The 21,883-nt window shown below is 38.8% G+C and overlaps 6 protein-coding genes across 12 annotated transcripts in view; 2 read left to right on the plus strand and 4 right to left on the minus strand.

Moving 5' to 3' along the window:
* The first annotated feature begins 63 nt into the window (after nucleotides 1–63).
* On the plus strand, nucleotides 64–4,034 carry LOC6562995. 2 transcript variants are annotated; one of them, XM_032736934.1, is made up of 6 exons: nucleotides 185–188; nucleotides 274–405; nucleotides 517–667; nucleotides 886–1,677; nucleotides 1,902–2,262; nucleotides 2,516–3,773. In XM_032736934.1, exons 2-6 carry the CDS (start codon nucleotides 287–289, stop codon nucleotides 3,160–3,162), a joined length of 2,070 nt encoding a protein of 689 aa, XP_032592825.1. In that variant the 5' UTR covers nucleotides 185–188; nucleotides 274–286; the 3' UTR covers nucleotides 3,163–3,773. The 2 variants fall into 2 exon arrangements, with proteins under 2 accessions (XP_001989546.1, XP_032592825.1); XM_001989510.3 differs by having other exon boundaries at nucleotides 64–405; nucleotides 2,516–4,034.
* On the minus strand, nucleotides 4,034–7,817 carry LOC6562994 (protein ENL). 2 transcript variants are annotated; one of them, XM_032736933.1, is made up of 3 exons: nucleotides 7,752–7,817; nucleotides 7,317–7,555; nucleotides 4,034–7,250 (listed from the first exon to the last, which is right to left on the minus strand). In XM_032736933.1, exons 2-3 carry the CDS (start codon nucleotides 7,495–7,497, stop codon nucleotides 4,555–4,557), a joined length of 2,877 nt encoding a protein of 958 aa, XP_032592824.1. In that variant the 5' UTR covers nucleotides 7,498–7,555; nucleotides 7,752–7,817; the 3' UTR covers nucleotides 4,034–4,554. The 2 variants fall into 2 exon arrangements, with proteins under 2 accessions (XP_032592824.1, XP_001989545.1); XM_001989509.3 differs by lacking the exon at nucleotides 7,752–7,817 and having other exon boundaries at nucleotides 4,136–7,250; nucleotides 7,317–7,712.
* A 202-nt stretch (nucleotides 7,818–8,019) lies between these two features.
* LOC6562993 lies at nucleotides 8,020–9,933 on the plus strand. The gene has a single exon (XM_001989508.2). It carries the CDS (start codon nucleotides 8,132–8,134, stop codon nucleotides 9,599–9,601), a length of 1,470 nt encoding a protein of 489 aa, XP_001989544.1. The 5' UTR covers nucleotides 8,020–8,131; the 3' UTR covers nucleotides 9,602–9,933.
* Nucleotides 9,887–12,097, minus strand: LOC6562992 (myb-like protein P). The gene is made up of 3 exons (XM_001989507.3): nucleotides 11,808–12,097; nucleotides 11,216–11,739; nucleotides 9,887–10,987 (listed from the first exon to the last, which is right to left on the minus strand). The coding sequence occupies exons 1-3, from the start codon at nucleotides 11,996–11,998 to the stop codon at nucleotides 10,353–10,355; spliced, it is 1,350 nt and encodes a 449-aa protein (XP_001989543.2). The 5' UTR covers nucleotides 11,999–12,097; the 3' UTR covers nucleotides 9,887–10,352.
* Nucleotides 12,098–14,033: 1,936 nt separating this feature from the next.
* Nucleotides 14,034–19,149, minus strand: LOC6562991 (tropomyosin-2). Of its 2 annotated transcripts, none has more exons than XM_032737682.2 (4): nucleotides 19,077–19,149; nucleotides 16,075–16,721; nucleotides 15,827–16,004; nucleotides 14,034–14,464 (listed from the first exon to the last, which is right to left on the minus strand). In XM_032737682.2, exons 2-4 carry the CDS (start codon nucleotides 16,666–16,668, stop codon nucleotides 14,382–14,384), a joined length of 855 nt encoding a protein of 284 aa, XP_032593573.1. In that variant the 5' UTR covers nucleotides 16,669–16,721; nucleotides 19,077–19,149; the 3' UTR covers nucleotides 14,034–14,381. The 2 variants fall into 2 exon arrangements, with proteins under 2 accessions (XP_032593573.1, XP_043071152.1); XM_043215217.1 differs by lacking the exon at nucleotides 14,034–14,464 and adding an exon at nucleotides 15,067–15,530.
* A 2,331-nt stretch (nucleotides 19,150–21,480) lies between these two features.
* Nucleotides 21,481–21,883, minus strand: part of LOC6562990 (tropomyosin-1, isoforms 9A/A/B) — a 28,724-nt gene continuing 28,321 nt past the window's right edge. For all 4 annotated transcript variants that reach the window (XM_043214913.1, XM_043214912.1, XM_032736957.2 and 1 more), the window contains one exon: nucleotides 21,481–21,763. In XM_043214913.1, coding sequence (XP_043070848.1) covers nucleotides 21,678–21,763 — 86 coding nt within the window. In that variant the 3' untranslated portion in view covers nucleotides 21,481–21,677. The remainder of the gene's footprint in view (nucleotides 21,764–21,883) is intronic.

Genomic DNA, 21,883 nt, shown 5'->3' on the forward strand with positions numbered 1-21,883 from the left:
GATGAACCAGTAATACGGCCACACTGTTAAGTATGGGTAACTGCAGCAGCTGATTTTTTTTTTAACGCGGGGCAGTTTAACAAAATGCTTGTCGTATAAGCGACACAATTAATAAATTAACAATAAAAATCGCAATTTACATTAGCTTTTTGTGTGTCAATAACTTTGAGTGTTACAAAGAGCATAGCGTGAGTGAGTCAATATTCACTTAATTCAGATAAGGAACGCCCCTCGATCCATATATTTATGGGATTTATTCAAACAAAAGGCTAGTTGCAGGTTAAAAATGCGGGTTATACGACGGAATGTACAAAAGCTGATACTGATGGGAAGTGTAGCATCGATGTTCTTATTATTGTATGTGTTGAACAGTGAGCAGGAAGATGTGGATAAAAGCCTAAAAATGTAAGTTTTCTTCTGCTCATATTTGCATATAAATACACACATGAGGCCAAATGTATATATAGATGTATATATACATGAATACATATTTTATGGTGGTTATTTATTTTACAGCGAAATTATTGAGAGATCGATAAGGTCCATGATGAATCAGGGCGAATGCCGACAACCGCACTTACCCTTGGATAATCCCGAAATTATGAAATTCTACAAGCTGGTTGAAAAAATAAATTGCGGATCCAAGCCGGATTGGGTCATGTGTGAGGTAAAATAATGAAAAAAATTTGAGACGGCCGAAGTTTTACAGTCATTCACAAATTGAATGATAATAGTCGATAAGTGACTGCCGGTTTCTAATTAATTGAAAACGCAATCATAAAAAAAAAATCTGGTCATGGTAAACAACTTTATCTCTGTACAATTCTGTAGTTAACTAAAGTGCTTTGCATTATTAAATTAAATACTTCTTCCAAAACTTTCTAGAAATCGATATGTTTTGTGAAGCCCGAAATAAGCGCAATCCATGGCGATATAACGTGTTCGTACACGGATATTATACGCAAGTCGGACTACACAGCCCGCTTTGGACGCACTGTGAGAATAAAGGAGCCATATGTGCTGCAGAACAGTGATTTTGTTCGGGTTGCATGCCATGCAACCAGCGGGGAGAGATGGTTTGGCATGGCTTATGGAATACGGGACACGGTGCAACGTCCACCGGCTCCCAATTTGGCACCCAATCTGGCTGTGCTGCCACCCGAGGTGGTTGCTCAGGCCCAGCAACAGCTACAGGACCTGCCGACGACTCCCTTTTACAATGTCTTGATGTTCGGCTTCGATTCGCTGAGTAGGAATGCCTTCATGCGTAAGTTACCGCGAAGCTATGCCTATTTGACACAGCAACTGGGCGCCATTGTGCTGCAGGGCTACAATATTGTGGGTGATGGCACTCCACAGGCACTGGTGCCGCTGCTCACTGGACACACAGAACTGGAGCTGCCGGAGACAAGGAAACGCGTGTCCGGTTCTGGTAGCGTCGATGCATATCCCATGATTTGGCGGGACTTTGCACGCCTCGGCTATTTGACATCGTTTAATGAGGATTTACCATATGTGGGCACGTTCACATACCGCATGAACGGATTCGATTCCCAGCCCGTTGATCATTATTTGAGAACATTCTACATGCAGGCTTCGAATATGCTGAGCGGCAGTGCACCCAACTGCGTTGGCAACCAGCCAGATCATCTGGTCATGCTGGACTACACCAAGAATGTGAGTAAGATTTGTTATAAAGATGTTGCTTGCACATTAGTTCGGTTTCAGAAGTTTATTATTTTTTTAAAATATATTCACCAACATACAATAAAATAAGAAAAATAGTTTAGAATCAGAAGATGAATAATTAAATTAAAAAAAAAAAATCATTAATATACTTGAGTTACTATTTTCCGAACGAAATTTAATGCACTTCCTCGTTAATTTTAAATTTGTTGCAGTTCATGATGAAGTATCGAGACTCCCCACGGTTTGTGTTTAGCTTTCATGGCGGGCTTTCACATGATTCTATAAATCTTGTGGGCGCTGCCGATGACGATGTACACGATTGGCTGGTGTCACTGAAGGAGAAGTCGCTACTCGACGATACCATACTAATTTTCATGGCTGATCATGGCAATCGCTTTGCCGAGGTGCGCGCCACGTTACAAGGCAAACAGGAGGAGCGCCTGCCCTTTTTCAGTTTTGCATTTCCCGAATCGTTTAAGAAACGTTTTCCCCAGGAGTACAACAACTTTTTAGCCAACGAACATCATCTCAGCACGCCCTTTGATGTGCATGCCACGCTTAAGCATCTGATCCGTAAGTTTTCATCAAAAATAACTATTTACACATAAACTGATAATAATTAAGAAAAAAGTTAATTATTTCGTTTAATCTCATTTCTCATTGATTTTCGAACGATTCACATGTTCGGAAAATGATTCCCCTATCATCCGGTCAACAGTTTAATCATTTACCTTTTCTAAATGGATTGTTAACTATTTTTTTAAGAACAACATTTGACTCGTTTTTATAGTTTTCATTATTTATCTGACACATTTACCTTTTACAGATTTGCAAACTTCGGGCCTTTATGAGCTGACACCAGACAACAACTACGACAACCTTAGCAACGATATCAAAACGGCACCAGTTCAGCCAAGGGACATACACATCTCGGAGCAGGCACGTGGAAGAGCGATATCGTTATTTGAGCGCATACCCAACAATCGATCCTGCGCCGATGCGTACATTGAACCGCACTGGTGCGCTTGCCTTAATTGGTTGCCGCTGACGTTGAACGACACTCGCTACGCGGGAATCATATTCAAGGCAGCCAGCAGCATTGTAGATACCATAAATGCAGCAACGGTAGAGCGTCGTCAGCTATGTGCGCCACTTCAACTGGTGCAGGTCAACTGGGCGCTGCGTTTGCAGCCGCACAAGGAGCTGCTGGAGTTCAAGACCAATATCGATAGAGATGGCTTTTTGGCGGATCTGAGTGGGCATACAGTTGTCCACGAGGAGTTCTATCAACTACAATTGGTCACGCAGCCAGGCCAAGCGCTTTATGAGGCGAGTGTCGCGCACAACTTGCACACATTCAATGTGACAACAAAACTCACGGATATCTCACGTGTCAACCAGTACGGCACGCAGGCTAAATGCATTTACGAGCGCGATCCAGAATTGCGCAAATTTTGCTACTGTCGCGAATAAAACTAAGCCAAAGTCATACAATGCACAAACAGAATTAATATTAACAAACACTCGAATATTTCCTATAAGACTTATTATTTATATTGTTACATTTCAATATATTATTCATCTTCTTCGAATATTAATCAATTATAACGATTTGCAAAGTATTTATCATTTGTAAAAATTGTAGTGATTCCATAAGTTATTTATTTATTTATTTGTAAGTTGTGTGTATTTTTATATTGATTATTCGCATTAACTATGCTCAAACTTTCTACATTAATTATAGATAAATTAATGTAATTAATCTCTGTAGTATAACTGCCTGCATAAATTCGTAACCGCAAAGAATTGCAATAAACATACATTGGTGTAGTAATATTACTAAATATGACAAACATTTTCTCGAAAACCAACTGCCTAGCCAAATTATGTTTTTTTTTTCGTTTTTAATTGGCTGATGCACTCGCCTGAATTTATATCTTAACTGGCAGATATTTAATCTTCTCCACAAACTTGAAAACATGTGTTAACCATATGTAAACTGTTATTGAGTTATGGGCTATATTTTGCCCAATATTTCAAATGGCACTTTTTCTGATCCGCCGATCTGCTAAAATGTATTTTTTATTGTATGTGCTGTGTATATAAATATATATTTATATATATTAAGATGTATATGTTTAACTATTATGTTTTAAAAATATACTTATGTATATATAAGTAACTATAATATATCGCACACAGTACGAATCTTAACTTTGGATCGAATGCTATGGATTGAGCTTTCTCAACATTTATTATATAAAAGAAGGTTTATTTGTTAGTTAATGCACTGTTATAAACTGATAATGAAATGGGAGCAAAGTAAAACATATGAAATAAAAACCAAAGTTGTGATTTATTTGTAGAAAAATACCGAAAAAAAATTAATAAATATTTTTTAAAAATTAGCATCAAATTTTACAAACAAATAGGAAACTAATAAATATATTCTAGGACACAAACAGATCACGAATATATAAAAAAAAATTACGTAAATCAAAAGATAACTATTTTAGTTGATCTTTAATTTAACTGTAATGTATAGTATCTAAAAGATAGCCTTGCACAGGGTGGCCGCTGAGTAAATATGTGTGAAAAGTATCGCATACTTTACGGCTTTCGGTTCATCCTTCTTACAGAATGTTTAAATTAACCGGACAGATGGCCGTGCAACACGTAATACGAGTACACGAAGCCAATACAACTTGGGTTGTGTAATCGATGAAGTTTCGCATTGCATTTTCAAATGTTTAAACTAATTGTATGTGTAATGATTATTTGGTTATGTGCATGAGTGAGAGTTGGCCTAGGGCAACCCACTTAGCTATAGGCCGCTGTTGCCGCTGTTCCCGTTGGCATTTTGGGTCACGACACCGACGTCGCAAGGAACTCCTGAAGTCGCTGCACGGTGACACGATCCAATTTGCACAGATCAAAGTCAAATGTTTTGTGGGTGATCTCATAGCAGCCGGTGGCTGCAATCATTTCGACAACCTGCTGCAGCTCCTCATTGTCCTGCAACGTCATTATTTTGTGATGCAGCTCCTGCAGTTCGGTCAGGTATTCTGTGGGCAATGGCGTATTGTTGCCGGCACCGCCGCCACCACCACCACCCAGCGTTGGCTCGACGGGCGAATGGCCGCTATTATTGCTATTGCTATTATTGTTATTCAATGTGCTGTTGTTATTATGGCTGCTCGGCGAGGAGACAATGCTGTTGTTGGACGCCGCGGCTACAGCCGCCACACTTGTTTGTCGCAGCGAGGGCGATTTGGATTTCTCTCGCGTCGTTTTGCCCGCCAGTTCCTTCTTGGTGGTTTTCAGTGCGGGCTCAATGAAGGTGGTTGCCGTGGTGGTGGTGCTGCCGCTATTGCTATTCTGCGAGTTGCGTCGATTGCGTTTCTTTTCCTCTTTGAGCTCTGACTTGTCTAGCTTCTCTGTCTTGGCCTCTGGTGACTTATCCAGCTTCTCTGATTTCTCTAGCTTGTCGCCTGGCTTGGACTTAACTTTGTGTTCCTTGCCAGCTAAATCAGAAGCTTTGGAATCCTTTGAACTAAGGTTCTGTGTGTTCTTTGCTGCTTGTGCGCTCTTCTGTTGGCTGCTCTTCGCCGGCAAATCGGGAAAGCTGCTATTGGAGCTATCTGAATGCTGCAGTGTGGCCGCAGTGGCCGCTGCTAGTGCATTGGTGGCCGCCAAGTCTGGTGCTGATTGTGCGGAATCCATGTCGCTTAAATCTAAATTGTTAGCCGCCTTGCTTGGCGCCTGCGCAGTTCCACTTGCTGAAGTTGTTGTGGCTTGCTGCTTATTGCTGTGCTTTGAATCCGCATCGCGTTGTCGCTTATCCTCCTTGCTTGCGGTTTTCTCCTTGGATTTTTTGTGTTTGTCCTTCTTGCTGAGCACGGATACAGTTTTATCTGTATTTGTCTCAACCTGTTGGCTGGTCAATTCGGTTTTGGGTGAGGATTCACCGAATGCGACTGCTGCTCCAATTGTTGCTATTGCCAATGTTGCTATGGGTTTCTCCGTTGCATTTGGCATCTGTTGTTGCTGCTGCTGTTGTTGTGACTTTTCCCTTTCGCGTTCCTTGGACTTGTCCTTATCGCGTTCTTTTTCCTTGTCTTTGTCACGATCGCTGCGCTCCTTGTCCTTATCTTTATCTTTGTCCTTATCTTTGCTTTTGTCCTTTTTCTTGTGTTTGTGCGATTTCTTATCTGTGGCACTGTTGCCATTGCTGCTGCTCGTTGTCTTGTCACTTTTCGCTTCCACGACCTTCTCGCCGCTCTTTGCGGTTGATTGGATCGCCTGTGCGGTCAGCTCCTCCTTGTCGTGGGCACGCTGCTTGCTGCTACTGGAGGCCAGACTACTGGCGCTAGCGCTGCTGCCCAACGAATTGGGCGTGGCCTTGCCGGTTGCCTTGAGTACTTCGTAGTTGGCTTGAGATTGAGATGGCAGCGATTGTTGTGACTGACTGCTGCCGGTGGCCGGACTGTCGCTATGTCCACGCTCATCTTTCAAAGTGCGCTTATCCTTGTCGCGCTCCTCACGTTGCTTTTCACGCTCGCGCTCCCGTTCACGCTCCTTGTCCTTTTTCTCTTTCTTCGACTTTTTGTTCGAGCTGCGATCCTTGTCCTTTGATTCGGACTTGCTTGTTGACTTGTGTTCCTCACGTTCCTTGGAACGAGAATTGGGCGTGGCAGCGGCGCTGTCGGTTTGCTTCTTGGGACTCATTTCGGCGAGGCTAGATCTGCTGCCAGCCTTGGGACTCGCTGTACGCCGCACCAGTGCCGTGGAGCCTGCTGTGACTGCGCTGCTGCTGCTCTGTTCACGTTCGCGCTCCTTGTCGCGAGTCTTATCCTTTTTGGACTTTTCCTTGTCTTTGTCTTTGTCATGCCTACTGCTGCTGCTGCTCTCACCGGATTTGCCAGACTTGCGCTCTTTGTCCCGTCCATGCCGATCCTTCTTGTCCTTGTCGCGCGGCTTATCTGAACTGTTAGATTTATCACGCTCTTTGGTCGACTTCTCTTTAGCATCATGAGAGCCACCTCTCTTGGCGCTACTGGAGCCGACTTGTGCCTTCCCATCAGGCGAGTTCTTGGGCGCAGTTCCAGCCGGCAGAATCGGCGGTCCGAAGAGCGCGAAGGCAGTGACCTTACCTCCATCTTCGGTGCGAGATTTGTGCTTCTTGCTGGAGACAGAAACGCCATCAATTACCATGCTGCCGCCACCACCCTTTGCCTTGACAAGATTCAACTCCGAGCCGGATCCTTCACCGACACTGGGTGACGCCGTGCGGTTGAGGCTGCCGGTGGCTGTGATGTTAGCGCCAAAAACCGGCACTCCGCCGCCACGCATCAGCCTGGCACGAAACTCCTCCGATGGCGCCTCAAAAACATGTGTTTTGACTTCGACGCGATGGCGTGGCGGTCCCGTCTGCTGCAGATCCAAATCATATTGATACATGATGCGCTTTGGCTCGTCCCGATTGCGAAAAAATATTTCGACGGGCAATATGAAGCCGGCATAACCGGACTCCTGTATGGCATAAGGTGGATCTTTGATAACTGAAAAGAACAAATTTATTATTTTGGCGCGCAAAATAGAAACAGTAATAAAGTTCAAATTTTTACCACGCTTTGGCTTGTGAAAGGATTCGTGCAGAATGAAGACAACCTTGTCAACAAATGCACTTATGTCCGCCTTGTTCACACCCTGTACATATATCTCCCAGTCGTGGGTGAAGGCCAGCGGATGTTTCTTGCTGCGCAGCTTTGATGTGTGACCAATTTCAAACTGCACCTTAACTGCCATATCGCTAATGCCGGCAACGGGCAACGCATCAAACTTCTATGTCGGCTATATCAATATTCTGAAAGATTATTTTCGTATATAAACAAAAGTGTGTGAGACTCTGAGGCGGCGCAGTATGTCTGCTATTTTTTTTTTATGTGTGTTGGTGTCACCAAAGCTAAAAGTGCCATGTGCCAAGCAAGTGCAGCAATATACAAATGTTTATGACACCCCAATTATATGCTTGAATGTATGAAATTGAATGTACGACCCACTTCAGCGGCAGCTTTTTTATTTAACAACAAATACGGGTAAAGAAAACGAAAACACTCGCACTACATACACATTGAGTAATATCGATATCGATGTATGTAAATAACATGGATATTAAGCGAATGCAACTCTGGCGGATAGCTTAAATATTCAGTATATTTAATTTAAAGTTGCGCGACGTACATCGATAGTTTTGTCTATCGATAAAATACCAACTAAATTATGCACGATAGTCGATCAATTAGTAGAAAGCAGCTGATTTGCCATTCACTCGAAACTGTAAAAACAATAAAATGTTTTGCGAAAAAAACCGCAATAAAACTTGAGAAAAATAGCAATAGACTAAATGTAAGATATAGACCGTCACTGTTTCTGTTCCAAAATGGCAAGCGACTACACTTCCAATCAATTTGTGTCCACCAACACATGTGCAGCCAGTGCGGCGAGCTCCTCCCGTTGGCTCACCGAGGAAGTATTCAAGCTGATCGATATTGTGCAACGTGATGAAGCTATCTACAATCCACGACACAAATACTACTTTTGCCGACCATACGTGGAGAACTTTTGGCGTGAGGTGGACTTGAAGCTGGAGAAGAACCCCGGTGCCAGTTTGGCCAAATGGACTAATTTACGCATTTCATTTCGACGGGAATACACCAACTATTTGGAAGAGAAAGTTCCGCCCTGCTGGTCATACTTTGATCGGATGTTCTTCCTTCATCCATATCTGCGTAAAAAGCATCAGCAGCCCAAATCGCTGGACACACAGGTGCAAGATGCACTGGCGCATCTAAGCAGTCTTTCCAGTCGCATGCAGCGGGAACGCACAGTTAACAATTGTCCAGCGGGTAGCAGCACCAACGGGAATAACAATCCAGGGCAAGTGAATACCAGCAGTGCAGTGCAATCGCCACAGCAGCAACAGCTGGACAACTACTTGGACTACTTCGATGAACACGATCACAACAATTCGGAACTGGATGAGATCATCGATGAGGAGCATCGTGCTCGTTTCCAAAATGACATCAAATCGGAGTGTGAGGAGCCCGTTGATGATTACGAGCCTGAAACCGAAGCAGAACCCGAGCAGCGTGTGAATCAACATCACCAACACCACGATGAGGATGAACATGATGAGCATGAAATGCGTGCGTTAACTTACGACACGGCGGCACCCAGTTCCACATCCAACTCCGCATCGCTACTGCCGGCAGATAAACGCTATGCACAGCACTATCAACAGCATGCAAACAGTGCCAGCAGCAGCCGACTGCAGCACGTGAATCGTTTGCAGTTGCGCTCGTATCAAGACGAGGTGCGTGCTCAGCGCTCACGCTCACAGGAGTTGCAAGGTGCCGCTGCTGCTGCCGCTGCAACGGCGGCTGCTGTTAGCGCTGCCAATATGCAAACGCACCCAAACATTTCATTTGTGCGTCCCACTTTCACCAGCAAGCCCGTCGATATGGTGAGCACTACAACACACGCTAGTGCTTCTGTTGCCGGCATCGGTGTGGCGTCCACATCCGATGCGGAATTGCCAGCACCATCTACTGGTGCAGCATCTGCACCCACGACCAGCAGCGCCTATCTGAGCCAACGTCATATCCATATGCCACACTCACACTCGCATGCGCATCATCAAACGACGGCCACACAGCGATTAGAGGTGAACAACTCATCCGGAACTGTGGCGACAGCGGGTGCAGTGGAACTGTGCGACTGCAAGACAGATTCGGATGCCATGTTTCTCATGAGCCTCTTGCCCGACATACAGAAGCTGAACGGACGCGATCGAGGCAAAATTAAGATAGCTTTCCAAAACATATTGCAGGACTACTTGTATCCGGACTAAATTGCGACTTTAAGTCATATCTGCTGCTAGCGAAGATCTCTCGGCTCGGTGTATACAATTTTGCTTATAGCATGCACAAATCTACTTTCAATTTATTGTTAAGTTAATCAATCGGCACAGCCAGAAATTTCAAACTTGCATTCGAATTATTCCTTAAAGCTTTGCTGAGCAAAAAAAAAAAAAACCAACAACAAAGTTTCCTTAATTTGCTGTATCCTTTTTGAACAATATGTGTTATAAATTATATTATTTTTAAATGTATAAATATTAAAAAATATGTTATGTTTAACACAAGAAATTCATTGAAAATTAAAGGCGACATGTTTATTATTACTAAAGTTAAACTTATATTAAATAGGTCTGCTCTGGGTCGGTCATCTGAATCTAAATTGCTTAAAGCACTATGGAATCAGGACTCAGCACAGGTCCTTCTACTGTTTGCAACACTCTTCTCAGTCCAAATCAGACGCGAATTTTGTCGTCATAAGGCCAAAAATTAACATAATCAATTTATTGGTGCTAAAAACTTATCTTAGCAATTTTTTTAAATTTAAAAATATATTTATTGACTTCTGTTTAAAATTCCTTCCTTACTATTAAACAGTTGAGTATATTGATTTTTGGATTTATGCCGACATACTAAGCTAAAAAATAATATAATGCCTGTTCTGGACTTTATGTTGTGTTAATGACATAGTATTATTGGATGTAAATTCTTAACGAATATACTGTATACTTGTGCGAATGTTCTTCAATCAAACAGCTTCAGGTTACGCGCGATCTTCTGTATCTTATTGTCCAGAGTCTTGTCCTCGTACTCACAGATGTAATAGTGCCTGGATGTGCACTCTTGCCCATAGTACACATAGCTGTGCTTCCCCGAATTGTAACTGAGACGCAGGCAGCGTCCCTTGCCCTCAATCTGCACTGTATTGTTGAGTATATCTTTGTCCTCGGCAGATTCTTCGCTGCTGTCCACCAGATTGGTGGCGGTTGAGTTCTCACCCTTCTGTGACATTGCTATGGATGTAAGGTTTGTATTCGGATTGACGGGCTTTGCAGAATTCGACCAAATCCACAACAAACCCGGGTTGAGACCACCCAGCCAATAGTCGCGTCCCCGATGTGCCGGCTGATTTAACAAATATGCCATTATCTCCTCATTCTCGGACACCTTCTCGAATTCAGCCAAATGCGCAGAGAGGCCTTTGCAGGCGGTATTCGCCGTCTTCCAGTTCACCTGCTGCTGGCTATTTATATAGTAGCAATTGTCACTGATGCGTGTAAAGTTCGTCGGACAAGGGTCTCGCACTTCCTTCTGATTGTTGCCAGCCATCAGATAGTATATTAATTGTTCCGTTCGTCGCACGCGGCTTTCCAAATAATCTAGAGAATAGAAAGTGAATTTAATTAAAAATTGAAGTTTCATGTTGATAAAACCAGCAAGCTTAGAACCATCTTAAATCTAGGAGGTATTTCATAAATCTTTAACATGCTTTTGAATCGTTCGCATGCAATCCTTTTTTATGATGTTCAATTAAACTTGTATAAATTTGTTATTAACAAGTTTCTAATATATTAAAAATTGGTTTGCACAGTTTTATATTCTCTTACCAACACGATAGACAAGCTTCTCAATGGCACCCAGCAGGTACAAATCGTTTTCAGAGACAGCTCGAAATGTGTTTGGTGGATTGGCATGTGGCTGTTGGCCCAAATGTTGCTGTTGCGCGTGTGCCTGCACTGGTCTCAAGTGCGCTTGAGGAGCATTGCTGGAAATCCCACCGCCACCAGAGCCACCTAAACCAAAAAGCTGTTGCAAGAAACCGGGTTGTTGGCGTTGTTGTTGCTGCTGCTGTTGCTGCTGCTGTTGCTGTTGAAGTTGCTGTTGTTGTTCGTGTTGCTGCTGGTGCAGCATTTGGTTTGTCATGGGTCGGAACTGAGGATTAACCATAGGTCCTTGGCTTTCCACTGGCGTACGCAGATGGGGCTCCAACTCCACAGCCTCGCCAATGCGACGCGTAATGTAAATATTGTTGCCGGGCCGCTTATAAGCCGAGGAATGGTAAGTGAGCGGTCCGTTCATCCCACCGTCCATATAGGCCAGATCCTTGGACATGCGCTGGCTGTTGCTCTGGCTGTAAAGTGGCACAAGTGACAAATAATTAATCCACTTTGGCAACAATATAAACACACACACACACACCTTAAAACATAATCTTCGAGAAATTGTGACCAATTTGGTGCCGTCAATGATTCATTTGCGTATTTTTGCATAGTTTCACTCTCCGCATTGCATAATCCAGGGCAAGGGCCCAGACTTATTAACAACATCAACATATACACATGGACATGACGACACTTTATTATTTTTATTTTCATTGCGGCCGGTGACATGGCGACATGTAATGACAGCTTGCACTATCCACTCTCTTTAAATATATTCCCCTCACAATCTCAAGCTACAAATAAGCACTTTCGTTTTCTACAAATTGCGGGCCGTTTCTCGTTGTCGTCGCGTCGGCGCTGAGATTCAAACTGAGACTGGAGCTCTCAATTGGAGCTCCGTTTGGCTATCATGACCATGGCAATGCCTTTGCGACGTCGACGCATGCCCGGTTGCCGTTGTGATTGTTGTTGCTCGATTTTTTTAACCGCGTGAAATGCAAAATTTCACTTTCTCCGACGCTCTTCACAAATGTAAGTCATTGGGTTTGGTTCGAGTTTTGTTTGCTTGACGGCGGCGCCTTTTTGACTTGTTGTTTAAGTGATTGTGAATGTGTTTATTGTCTACTTTAGTCCATTGATAAATACACATTTATTTAATGTAATTAACTTACTTTTTTTATTGAATAGCTAACTACTGGAACATCGTAACTTTGAAGTCGAATTCGGTTTATAAACATATAAGCAGGGCTATTATAATTATAATTATTATTTTTATTTATATTTATCGTTTTGTTATGATATTATTTTATACACATGTTAAATAGAATAAAGTAATATAAAAACTTAAACACCTACAGAGATAAGTTCCCATCTGACGATACCTTTAGTTACTTTCATTAGCGTAAACTTTCTGAAGATCAAAACTATTTTTGCTTATATAATAAGGTTTCAACAAGCTTATTTGAATAAATGTCCAACTGTCAATCACGACAACACTTAATAATATTGTTAGCCCTGTCTATAGATGAACATATTATAAGCACAGATTATAAAAAAAGGGGAGTTGAATATGTATATAATTAAATATTCGCTAAATTGATTTTGCGATCATTTCTGACTTTGTAGACGGCCGGTCCGAGATTAGTATTATCAGCATCATTAAATCATGGAGCGTGTTTCGCTCTGTGCCCACATGTGAGAAGTGCTCTTAAAAAAATAATAATATCATTTCTGATGGTTGCCATAAAGTATTCAACGCATACAAGCTTTGACTTTCATTATGACTTATTTTGACTACTTATTATCTGATGGTTAACAATGTTGCAACGAAGGTCTCCTCTCGTCGTTCATATTGTTTGGCCTTTGTGATCCGCTTCGATGACGCATTTGTTAATTTTTGGGTTTTTGATTTGATCTTGAGGGGTTTTCCCAAAATGCTGAATAACACCACGCTTTACATTTTTAAGATATCATATCATGTGGCAAACATTTCTTAATCTTTACTCAGAAATCAAGACAAACGCAACAAAATGCCCATTTTTAAATAAATCTTTAAATTGATAAAAATCAATTCGATTGATGATTTCGGTGTATTAATGTACCAAAAAATTGTTTGAGGGATATTTAAATGGGACGACGACATTTATATCTATCGATTCTAATCATTTTAAGAGCTATTGTTGTGTTCCAAGTTTTTGAAATGTGATAAAACTCTTCAGACATTCAAACATAAAGGACTTTTCCCATTGCAGCATTCAGGACCAATCATACTTAATTATATTTTGGTTAATACAAACCTTCCTGAAAAGAAGTGCATAATGCAATAGTGAAAAATAAATTTGATTCCCTTTTGAAATTGACGAAATTGACTTTTTAGACATACTCTAACGAAAAGCCTGTATTTCTGATAGTCTCCACGTAATGGGATTTAATTTACAAAGATTACGAATTTTGTTCCATGCAATGAAAGTAAGTAGTGCCTTCTCATCCAAGCAAACAGCAACATATAATTTTTTTTGTAATTCTTTTTTTATAAATTTTTATACTTTTTTTTCGTATTTTCTGTGTGTGGTTTTTTAAATATATTATAAAATTTCAAATTTTCAACCATCATTCTTAACAGCATAGATACATGTTTAACTCTCTCGCTCTCTCTTCTCCCTCTCTCTCTCTATACATATATTTATCTCTTTATCTTTTACTAAACTTGTGTATGTTAAATGATTGTTTGTTCTGCTCGACTTCTTAATATTTTTAAACATGATTTTAAAAATACAAAAATTTATTATTGAATTCAGTTTTGGTTGTTCTTGTGGTTGTCGTAGCTACTTATTTTGTTGTGTTAAACAATTTGACTTTACGGGAACATTTCGATCTGACATACATTTTAGGTGTTGTTGCTGATATTGTAGACCTTATTGTTGTTGTTATTTATTTATTTAGAAATAGATTTGGCTTAAAGATATACACAATAGATGTTGTTCTTGGTATTTGATTGTAGCTCTTCGTTTTTTTTTTTTAGGTTTTTGATTTCCAAAATGATATTGAGATGATAAATCGTTTACATTTAGTTGAGTTCCTCTTCTTGCGCATGGTCCAGAGGCTGCTCCGCTTAATAGCCAGCCAATTCGGCGAATGTGGAGTCCATCTCGTCGGCCAGGGACTTGTACCTGTCCTTGTTGATGCCCAGCTCGTCTGTGAATCGAATAATATGTGAGCGTTAATACTAGTCTTAAAAACTGTGAAAAAAACGTAATGCAACATTTATTTTGAACACATAAAACATAAGTTTTTGAGCCACGGTACCATCTGGTGGCTATAATACACTGTAAGAAAACAAGTGTTTTGCGGTTAATATTTGTAATTAGTTGTGCGCTGTTTTCGCAAGCCTTTGATTTTATTGTTAATTTAGTACTTTTTATTATACAATAAACGATTGCGGTGTCTGCTGTCTGGGTGGAAAATTGGTAAATATACAGAATCCGTGTCTTTCTAACTCTAAGACAGCATTAACGCTGAACAAAATATAAGCAATGATGTGCGTTGGGGGGCCAACATTCAACAGCTGTCAACGAGATCGTTCAGAAACTGGACTGCAATCTAAATATATATGATAATGAGCAGATAAATGCAGAGTGCAGCACATAGACTGTAGATGGTTGAATTCAGAGAGTGGCATACAGAGTTGGGCTTGATTTGTGTCTGGGTGGGCAAGACAATCGAACATGCCACATAAAACACTGAACAGAAATAATTTTGTCGATATAAAATACATAATTGAAATCACCTGTTGTTTCGAAAGCATAAATAACTATAGTTGGCATTGTCATATGGAGAGTGGAACTTGTTTTTCTTTGGCCTGGACATATCTTTTTACAGTGTATAGTTTTTTTTTTTGTGGGGGGTGGTGGGGGGTGGGGGAGGTACAAGGAATTGTGTTTGAAGTTTGGACAGCAATCACATTTAAACAAGGCTAATCAAATTATTTACAGTGTAAATCGTGACTATGAAAATGTGGCAAATCTACACGGTGGACAAATAGCGCAAAATGATTAAAACTGTCTATGCGAGTTTTTTATAGGAAGGAAATCCATCTGTGCTTGTAAGTGTGTGAGTAGAATTGTGGGGAACTGTTTGGCATTTTTTTGTGTTTTTGGTATTTTGGTCTTATGTTTTTTTTAATATCCAGTAAGTTCAGCAAATGTCTGGTCCAAATCGTCGCAGATTGCTTTGTACTTTTCTTTCTCATTGAAGAGACGGTCTGCAAAAAGCATTTGTTGTTTATTTTTCATTTATATATTACAAATGTCAAATTAATAAAAGCAGTGTATGATATTATCAACAATCAGCATACTTTGTACAATAGATTTATATTTATTGTTTAAACAAGATATAAAAACTGTACGCATTAGTGAAAGCTGCATTGAGTATAAGAATTTCAATTCAATGCGATATTTACATTTTGTATATAGGCATAGGTGCAAGCCCATCTCATTGGCGCACTCGTATCCGTTTTTTTTTCAAGTGTAAAATAGAGTAAGTGAAAGAGAAACATACCTTCTAGCCTGTCGACCTCCTTCTGCAGGCGCTTCACTTGCTTCTCGGCGTGCTCGGCGCGCTGTTCGGCCTCCTTCAACTTGACGGACAAGGTCTTCATCTCGCGCTTGAATTCCTCAACACGCTGGTTGGCCTTCTCCTCGGACACTTCCAGAGATTTCAGCGAGTTGCCGACAACCTATACAATTGTCATGTTTTATATATGAAATATTTTTGTTTTGATTGGTAATTTTGATATTGGTATGCACCTTCAATTCTTCCTCCAGCTCCATGATCTTGGATTCACCGGAGCGGACACGATCCTCAGCCACTTCCAGCTCATCTTCAACGAAGGCCAGCTTGCGCGACACTTCATCGGACTTGGTATCGGCATCCTCAGCGAGCATGCGGGCTTCCTTCAATTGGTTGGTCAACTGATCCATACGCTCCTCATCCTGCTGGGAACGATTCTCCAATACTTTGCACATACGGTTGTTCTCATCGGCCGATTGTGTGGCCTCCAACAGCTTCTGTTGTGCGGTGGTTGAGCGCTCCTCAGATTTCTCCAAATCCTCCTCAATCTGTTGGACCTTACGGTTCTGGGTGGCTACCTCGGATTCCGTGGTGGTCAACAGTTTCTCCTTCTCTTCCAATTCGGTGTTGGCCTTCTCCAGCTGCTCCTTGGCGGTGACCAAATCGATTTCAACCTGCACGAACTTCTTCTCCAAATCGCGCAGCTCCTCGTAAAGTTTGTCGGCGCGGGAGTTGGCATCCTTAGCTTGATTCTCACAGGTATCTGCCTTATCAATGGCATTATCCTTCTCAAGCTTCATCGCTTGCATCTTCTTCTTGATGGCGTCCATGGTGTTTGTGTTTTTGTTTTTCGCTTAGGAGGGAAGATAACTGGAAAAAGGCACTGCAAAGATAGTTAATAAATAAAAGCAAAGATTAATTAGAAATGCAATTTAATTGTATATTTAATGTTTTATTTCACATTATTATTACTAGCATTTATATAATGATATACAATTTTATATTTAGCTGGATATTCTCTGTCTAAAAACAATCTTTAGTTATAAGTTTCACCAAGTAATTCTGAAGTTTTTCACTTAACAATTCAATTGCCTTTCACATGTTTTCTAGCAGCTCATAAAAATGCACTTAATACAAAAAAAAAAGTGTTTACTTTAGGCCTTCAATATGCTAAGAATATAATTTACAGATATATACACATGCATACATATATAAGCCCAAAGCCAAATGTAAACAGATTTTAGTTTGCTGAAAATGTATAAAAGCTAACGTAATTTTTTTCGTTGAAAGTACGCCCACTATAAATCTGGTCAATATCTCGTACATGTATATACATATATATACCTAGATATATATATATATATATATATATATCTGTCTCTGTCTCTCGCATTCTCCATATGAATTTTTTGTTGTCCGATTTTCAAAGAGTTTAAAAATAAACTTGATATGCTTTTGCATGTGAGCATATCCAGTCCACGCAGACCAGCAAGCAATTCGCTGTTGGCGTTTTTTGGACATTTTTGCCTGGCGTGTAATTCTAGAATTCCCATCATGTGTTTCAACACACTCACGCACACACACACATACATAGATATACACGCTGATTGCAATTTGAAAATTTTCAGTTCATTCTATACGCATTTCTTTTTTGGGGTCAGAATATGTGTAGGCGTTTCTGATATATATGTATCTATATATGTGTTAGATTGTTTTCTGTGTGAGTGAGTATCTTTATAAGTGGGGCAAAGTCATTTATGTTGTATTTAGTTAGAGAGGGGTTATACCTTGGTGGCCTAAGCTTTAAATTTCTCATAGATAAATTGCTTCTTAATTATATTGTGTTGAGAATTGTTGGGCCGGATGTGGAATGGAGTAAGAAGCTAATAAGTTTTTTTGGACTCAGTCTGATAGAAAAATGAAATATATTTTTTCTTATTAGTATTAATTGTTTTCGCAATGCTTTATAAAAAGAGTAAAGTAGATTCTAAAAAATTGTATCCCATTTTATTATAATACATAATCAAATTTTTTAAAATTATGAATTGAAGAACTTTCAAAAGTTTTTATTAAACATTTACATTATATATGTATGGCCTTCATTATCTTTCAAAAATATATATAAAACAAAAATGTTGTGTGGGTGGTATCCCCAAATATCTATATCATATCTACATAAGACATATACATGTGTAGCGATTTCTCTACATCTGCTCTCTAATAATTTTCGAACATTTCTGACATATAGCCAAAAACAAACTCAAGGATAAATTACCAATAGCAAATGTTCGGTTGCGTTCATCGCTCATGAGATCATGAAAGCTATGCGAGTGAAAGCTTTTTCGTCTAAGTTTCAAGTAGAGTTAAAAATAAAATATTTAAAGTTGCCTCCCGAGTATCTGAATCTGTATCTGTATCTGTATCTGCATCTGTATCTGTGTCTGTATTTGTATCTTTGCGTGTCTTTATGTGCCACAGGCAGGTGTCTGTCTGCAGTTAATTTTATAGAATAATAGAAATCTGCTAAGCAGCAGCTTTTTAATTGTATGTGTGTGTATATATATATATATATATATATATATATATATATATATATATATATATGAGAATTGTGCGTATGTGCATATGTATTTGTGTGTCTATCTGTGTGTAGCTTTTCGTCTGAGAGTGTAAGTGTGTGTGTGTGTGTGCAAATTTTCACTCATACACACAGGGACGGATATTTTTGTCAGATTTAGTTACAAAATTCCTTATAAGTGAATGTCTCACAACGTCCATAAGTTATCATAAATGTTTCATTATATTTCGTATATTGAGCTTTATTTCAAGTGGAGGCATAATATGTTCGATCCACAGATCCTTTTTAGTGGTTTTAAAAAGGTTTAAAATATTTCTTGTAACACTTTTATTCGAATTTTAAATACTTTTTTTTTAATTATTTAATTTTATTTTATTTATAGACACATACATATGCACATTTAATAATTTAAGTATTTTTATATATCAATTGAATTTTCGTTATGCAGAAAGCAATTTGCAATATACATTTGCCAAATGCAATTTGCATGCACTTTTCACTTAATTTATTTTACCAAACTCTTTTGATATTGCAAGTACCATGCAAAGTTTATTAACAAATTAATTACGCAGAATTTATCAAATTATGTATTATAATTTTTATGATTTTTTTCTTTAAAATATTCCCAATGCAAAAATCCTGGCAGCAGCCGCAACTAACCTTAGCGTTTCAAACACACTATACGCTGTCGAAACCCCGAGAACACTGATGCTGACCAAGTCGCAGTGCCAAGAAAGCGACCCCAAGAAATAACGCAAGGCCCACACATCGATATCTACATAAGAATACGCACATACATATACATTCACAGTCACATTCACACACTCGCACACATTCGCACACACCAACGCAGTATTGAAAATTTGTTCATTTCGTAAAATTTCCCATTAAAAAATAAGCGGAAAAGTGCTTTCGCAACTTTTCATGGGCCGATCACAATTTCCCTCGAAATTTCCCACTTTACATTTAGATATTTGTGTCTGTGTATCTGTGTATTCAAAGATTTCACGAATAAACACACACACACACAGACACACACATCTCTTTCGTGAAATTCTCTCACCTAATCGTGTATCTATTGGATAATGCTCCCGTTTTTCTTTTACTGCATTCTCATCATATGCCTCACAGACAGGCGTGAAAATTATGCGTTTTTTTTTGGTTTTTTACTTAATTGAAAGATATATATATATAGGTATATTTTTTTGTTATTTGTGTATCTGTATCCGTCCGAAGTGAGGCTAAAAATAGCTCATAAATGAACAAAACAAGCCCGAGACGGACACGGCTAACAAGATGAGAATCTATTTTGATTCAATAAATATTGAGCAATTTTTTTTCTTCATTTTCTTTCACACGGTAAAAGTTGCTTGCCAGCGTTTTTGTACGTGACGCGAAGAATACAAAAACAAACACAAATATAAATTTGCAATTTTAAATTCTAAAATTTTCAAAAAGAATGTAATTCATGCATCCTTGAAATTATTGTCTGTCAATTTTATCGCTAAAAATGTAATAAGTATATTTGTAGTCTATTAAGGCTCTCTACATTTGCGTAATCCACATACACAGACATTTACAGTCGAAATTGCAAAATTTGATTTGTGAGAATAATCTCTTAAACGTGATATTCCTCCTTCACCTCTCTACATTTTTATAATATAATGCTTGAATCAATTGAATTGCAAAATCCCTTACATAATTCTATCAAAATTTAAAGGAATAAATTAAAGAACTAAATTGAAAATTTGGGTAAGCATTTTGAATTTGAAAAGTTAAGGATCCGAATACTTCTTATAATGATTTATAGCTTATCGATCAGAGTTCTGTGAATAATCTACATATATATGATAACGATATGAAAAACTGAAATTTTTCGTTTTCAATCAAATTCAATCTTGGCGTTTGTTAAATTGGCTGTTAGAGAGCTAAACTGTATTTATAATATCAAATAATCTATATTTAGCACCATATGTGCAAAATTTTCAGAACTTCAATTTTGAAAGCTCTTGCCAACAAAAGACTGTATTATTCTCAAGTCAGTAATATAGAACTTCTAGCTCGAATATTTTCGATCTAGATATATTTATACATTTGTGCACACCTTTCTGAAATGAATACCACAAATTCCATATATTAATGAAAAGAACATTTTTTGATGTATTTTATTTGCAAAGATTTTTTCCATTTATTTATCATAAAAATATAAACGCTTAACTGTGAAATGAAGATATTTTTCATACACAAATACTCGTAAAGATTATAGAATTACAAAAGCTATGAACGTGTACATTTTATTTTTTATTCCTCTTTTTAAATTTGCATTTTGCATTTTCATTCAAAGGCCATAAATATTCTAATTTTTTTAAATTGATACATTTTCAATCTAGCATTCAAGCATAAGAAAATAATTTGATAATTAATAAAATTGACTGGTTTCTCAGAGCTGCAAATATTTTGTGTAGATTTGGCGGTGCATAAAGCAAATACTAAGGTAGTATAAGTTATTGACTTGTGGTGGGCTTTAGAGATATTGTAAATGGAAAATAATGACAGGCATATTGGATTTGTATTTGAAGTTGAAAATGATTTACTTTTAAATGTTAATACATTTCGTATTTTGTTTTCACTCAAAAATAATCAGCACTCATTCAAACTTTCATCCATTTAAATATTTGTATATATTTAATTGCTAAAAATTTGCTTTATTATTAATATTATAATAAGTGTATTGAATCGTTCTGGAATGTTTAAGTTGAATGCTTTGTGGCTGGTAGTCGAAAGGCATTGGACTCCAATTTGTAGATCTCAGGCTGCATTTGTAGCTGTTGTTGTTGTAGTTGTCATTGTTGGCGTCATCAGCTTAATAGTTGTTGAGATCAGCGTATTCCAATTCCTGGGCAATAGTTTTGTACTTCTCTTTACCTTTGCTGACTTCATCTACGAATGCAGCAGTTAAATCAAATGAAAAACGCAAACATTTTAAATAGTTTTTAGTTTATTGCATAGTTTGTGAATACAAATAATAGGTAAAATTGTTGAGTTAAACAAATACACAAGGCGATTGTCACATATAATTTAATGAAAGCTTTATACAAAATCTACAGACAATTTTTCTACGAATACACACACAAAAATCAAAATTTGTAAGCAAAATACGTTTACAACACGCCTACAAGTATGCTACGATAAAACGATAAATGTGCGATAAGTGACGATAGATTTTGTTGTGGCTCTTTGGGGCGGGCAATGGTGGAGCGCTTATTCCTTGAGGATGAGCTCGACAAAGGCGGTATCGAGATCGTCTCCAATATCCTTGTAACGCTCCTTCTCCAACACAAGGTCGTCTGTTTAATGCCAAATCATATAAGAACACAGGAGGAAAGAGAACAAATATTGAAATTAATAAAAAATAAAAATAAAATCAAGTTCACATAAATGAGTAAACATAAACCTCGCACAAAAAT

This window comes from Drosophila grimshawi, unplaced genomic scaffold, assembly GCF_018153295.1.
Source record: "Drosophila grimshawi isolate 15287-2541.00 unplaced genomic scaffold, ASM1815329v1 contig_311, whole genome shotgun sequence".
Taxonomy (NCBI): domain Eukaryota; kingdom Metazoa; phylum Arthropoda; class Insecta; order Diptera; family Drosophilidae; genus Drosophila; species Drosophila grimshawi.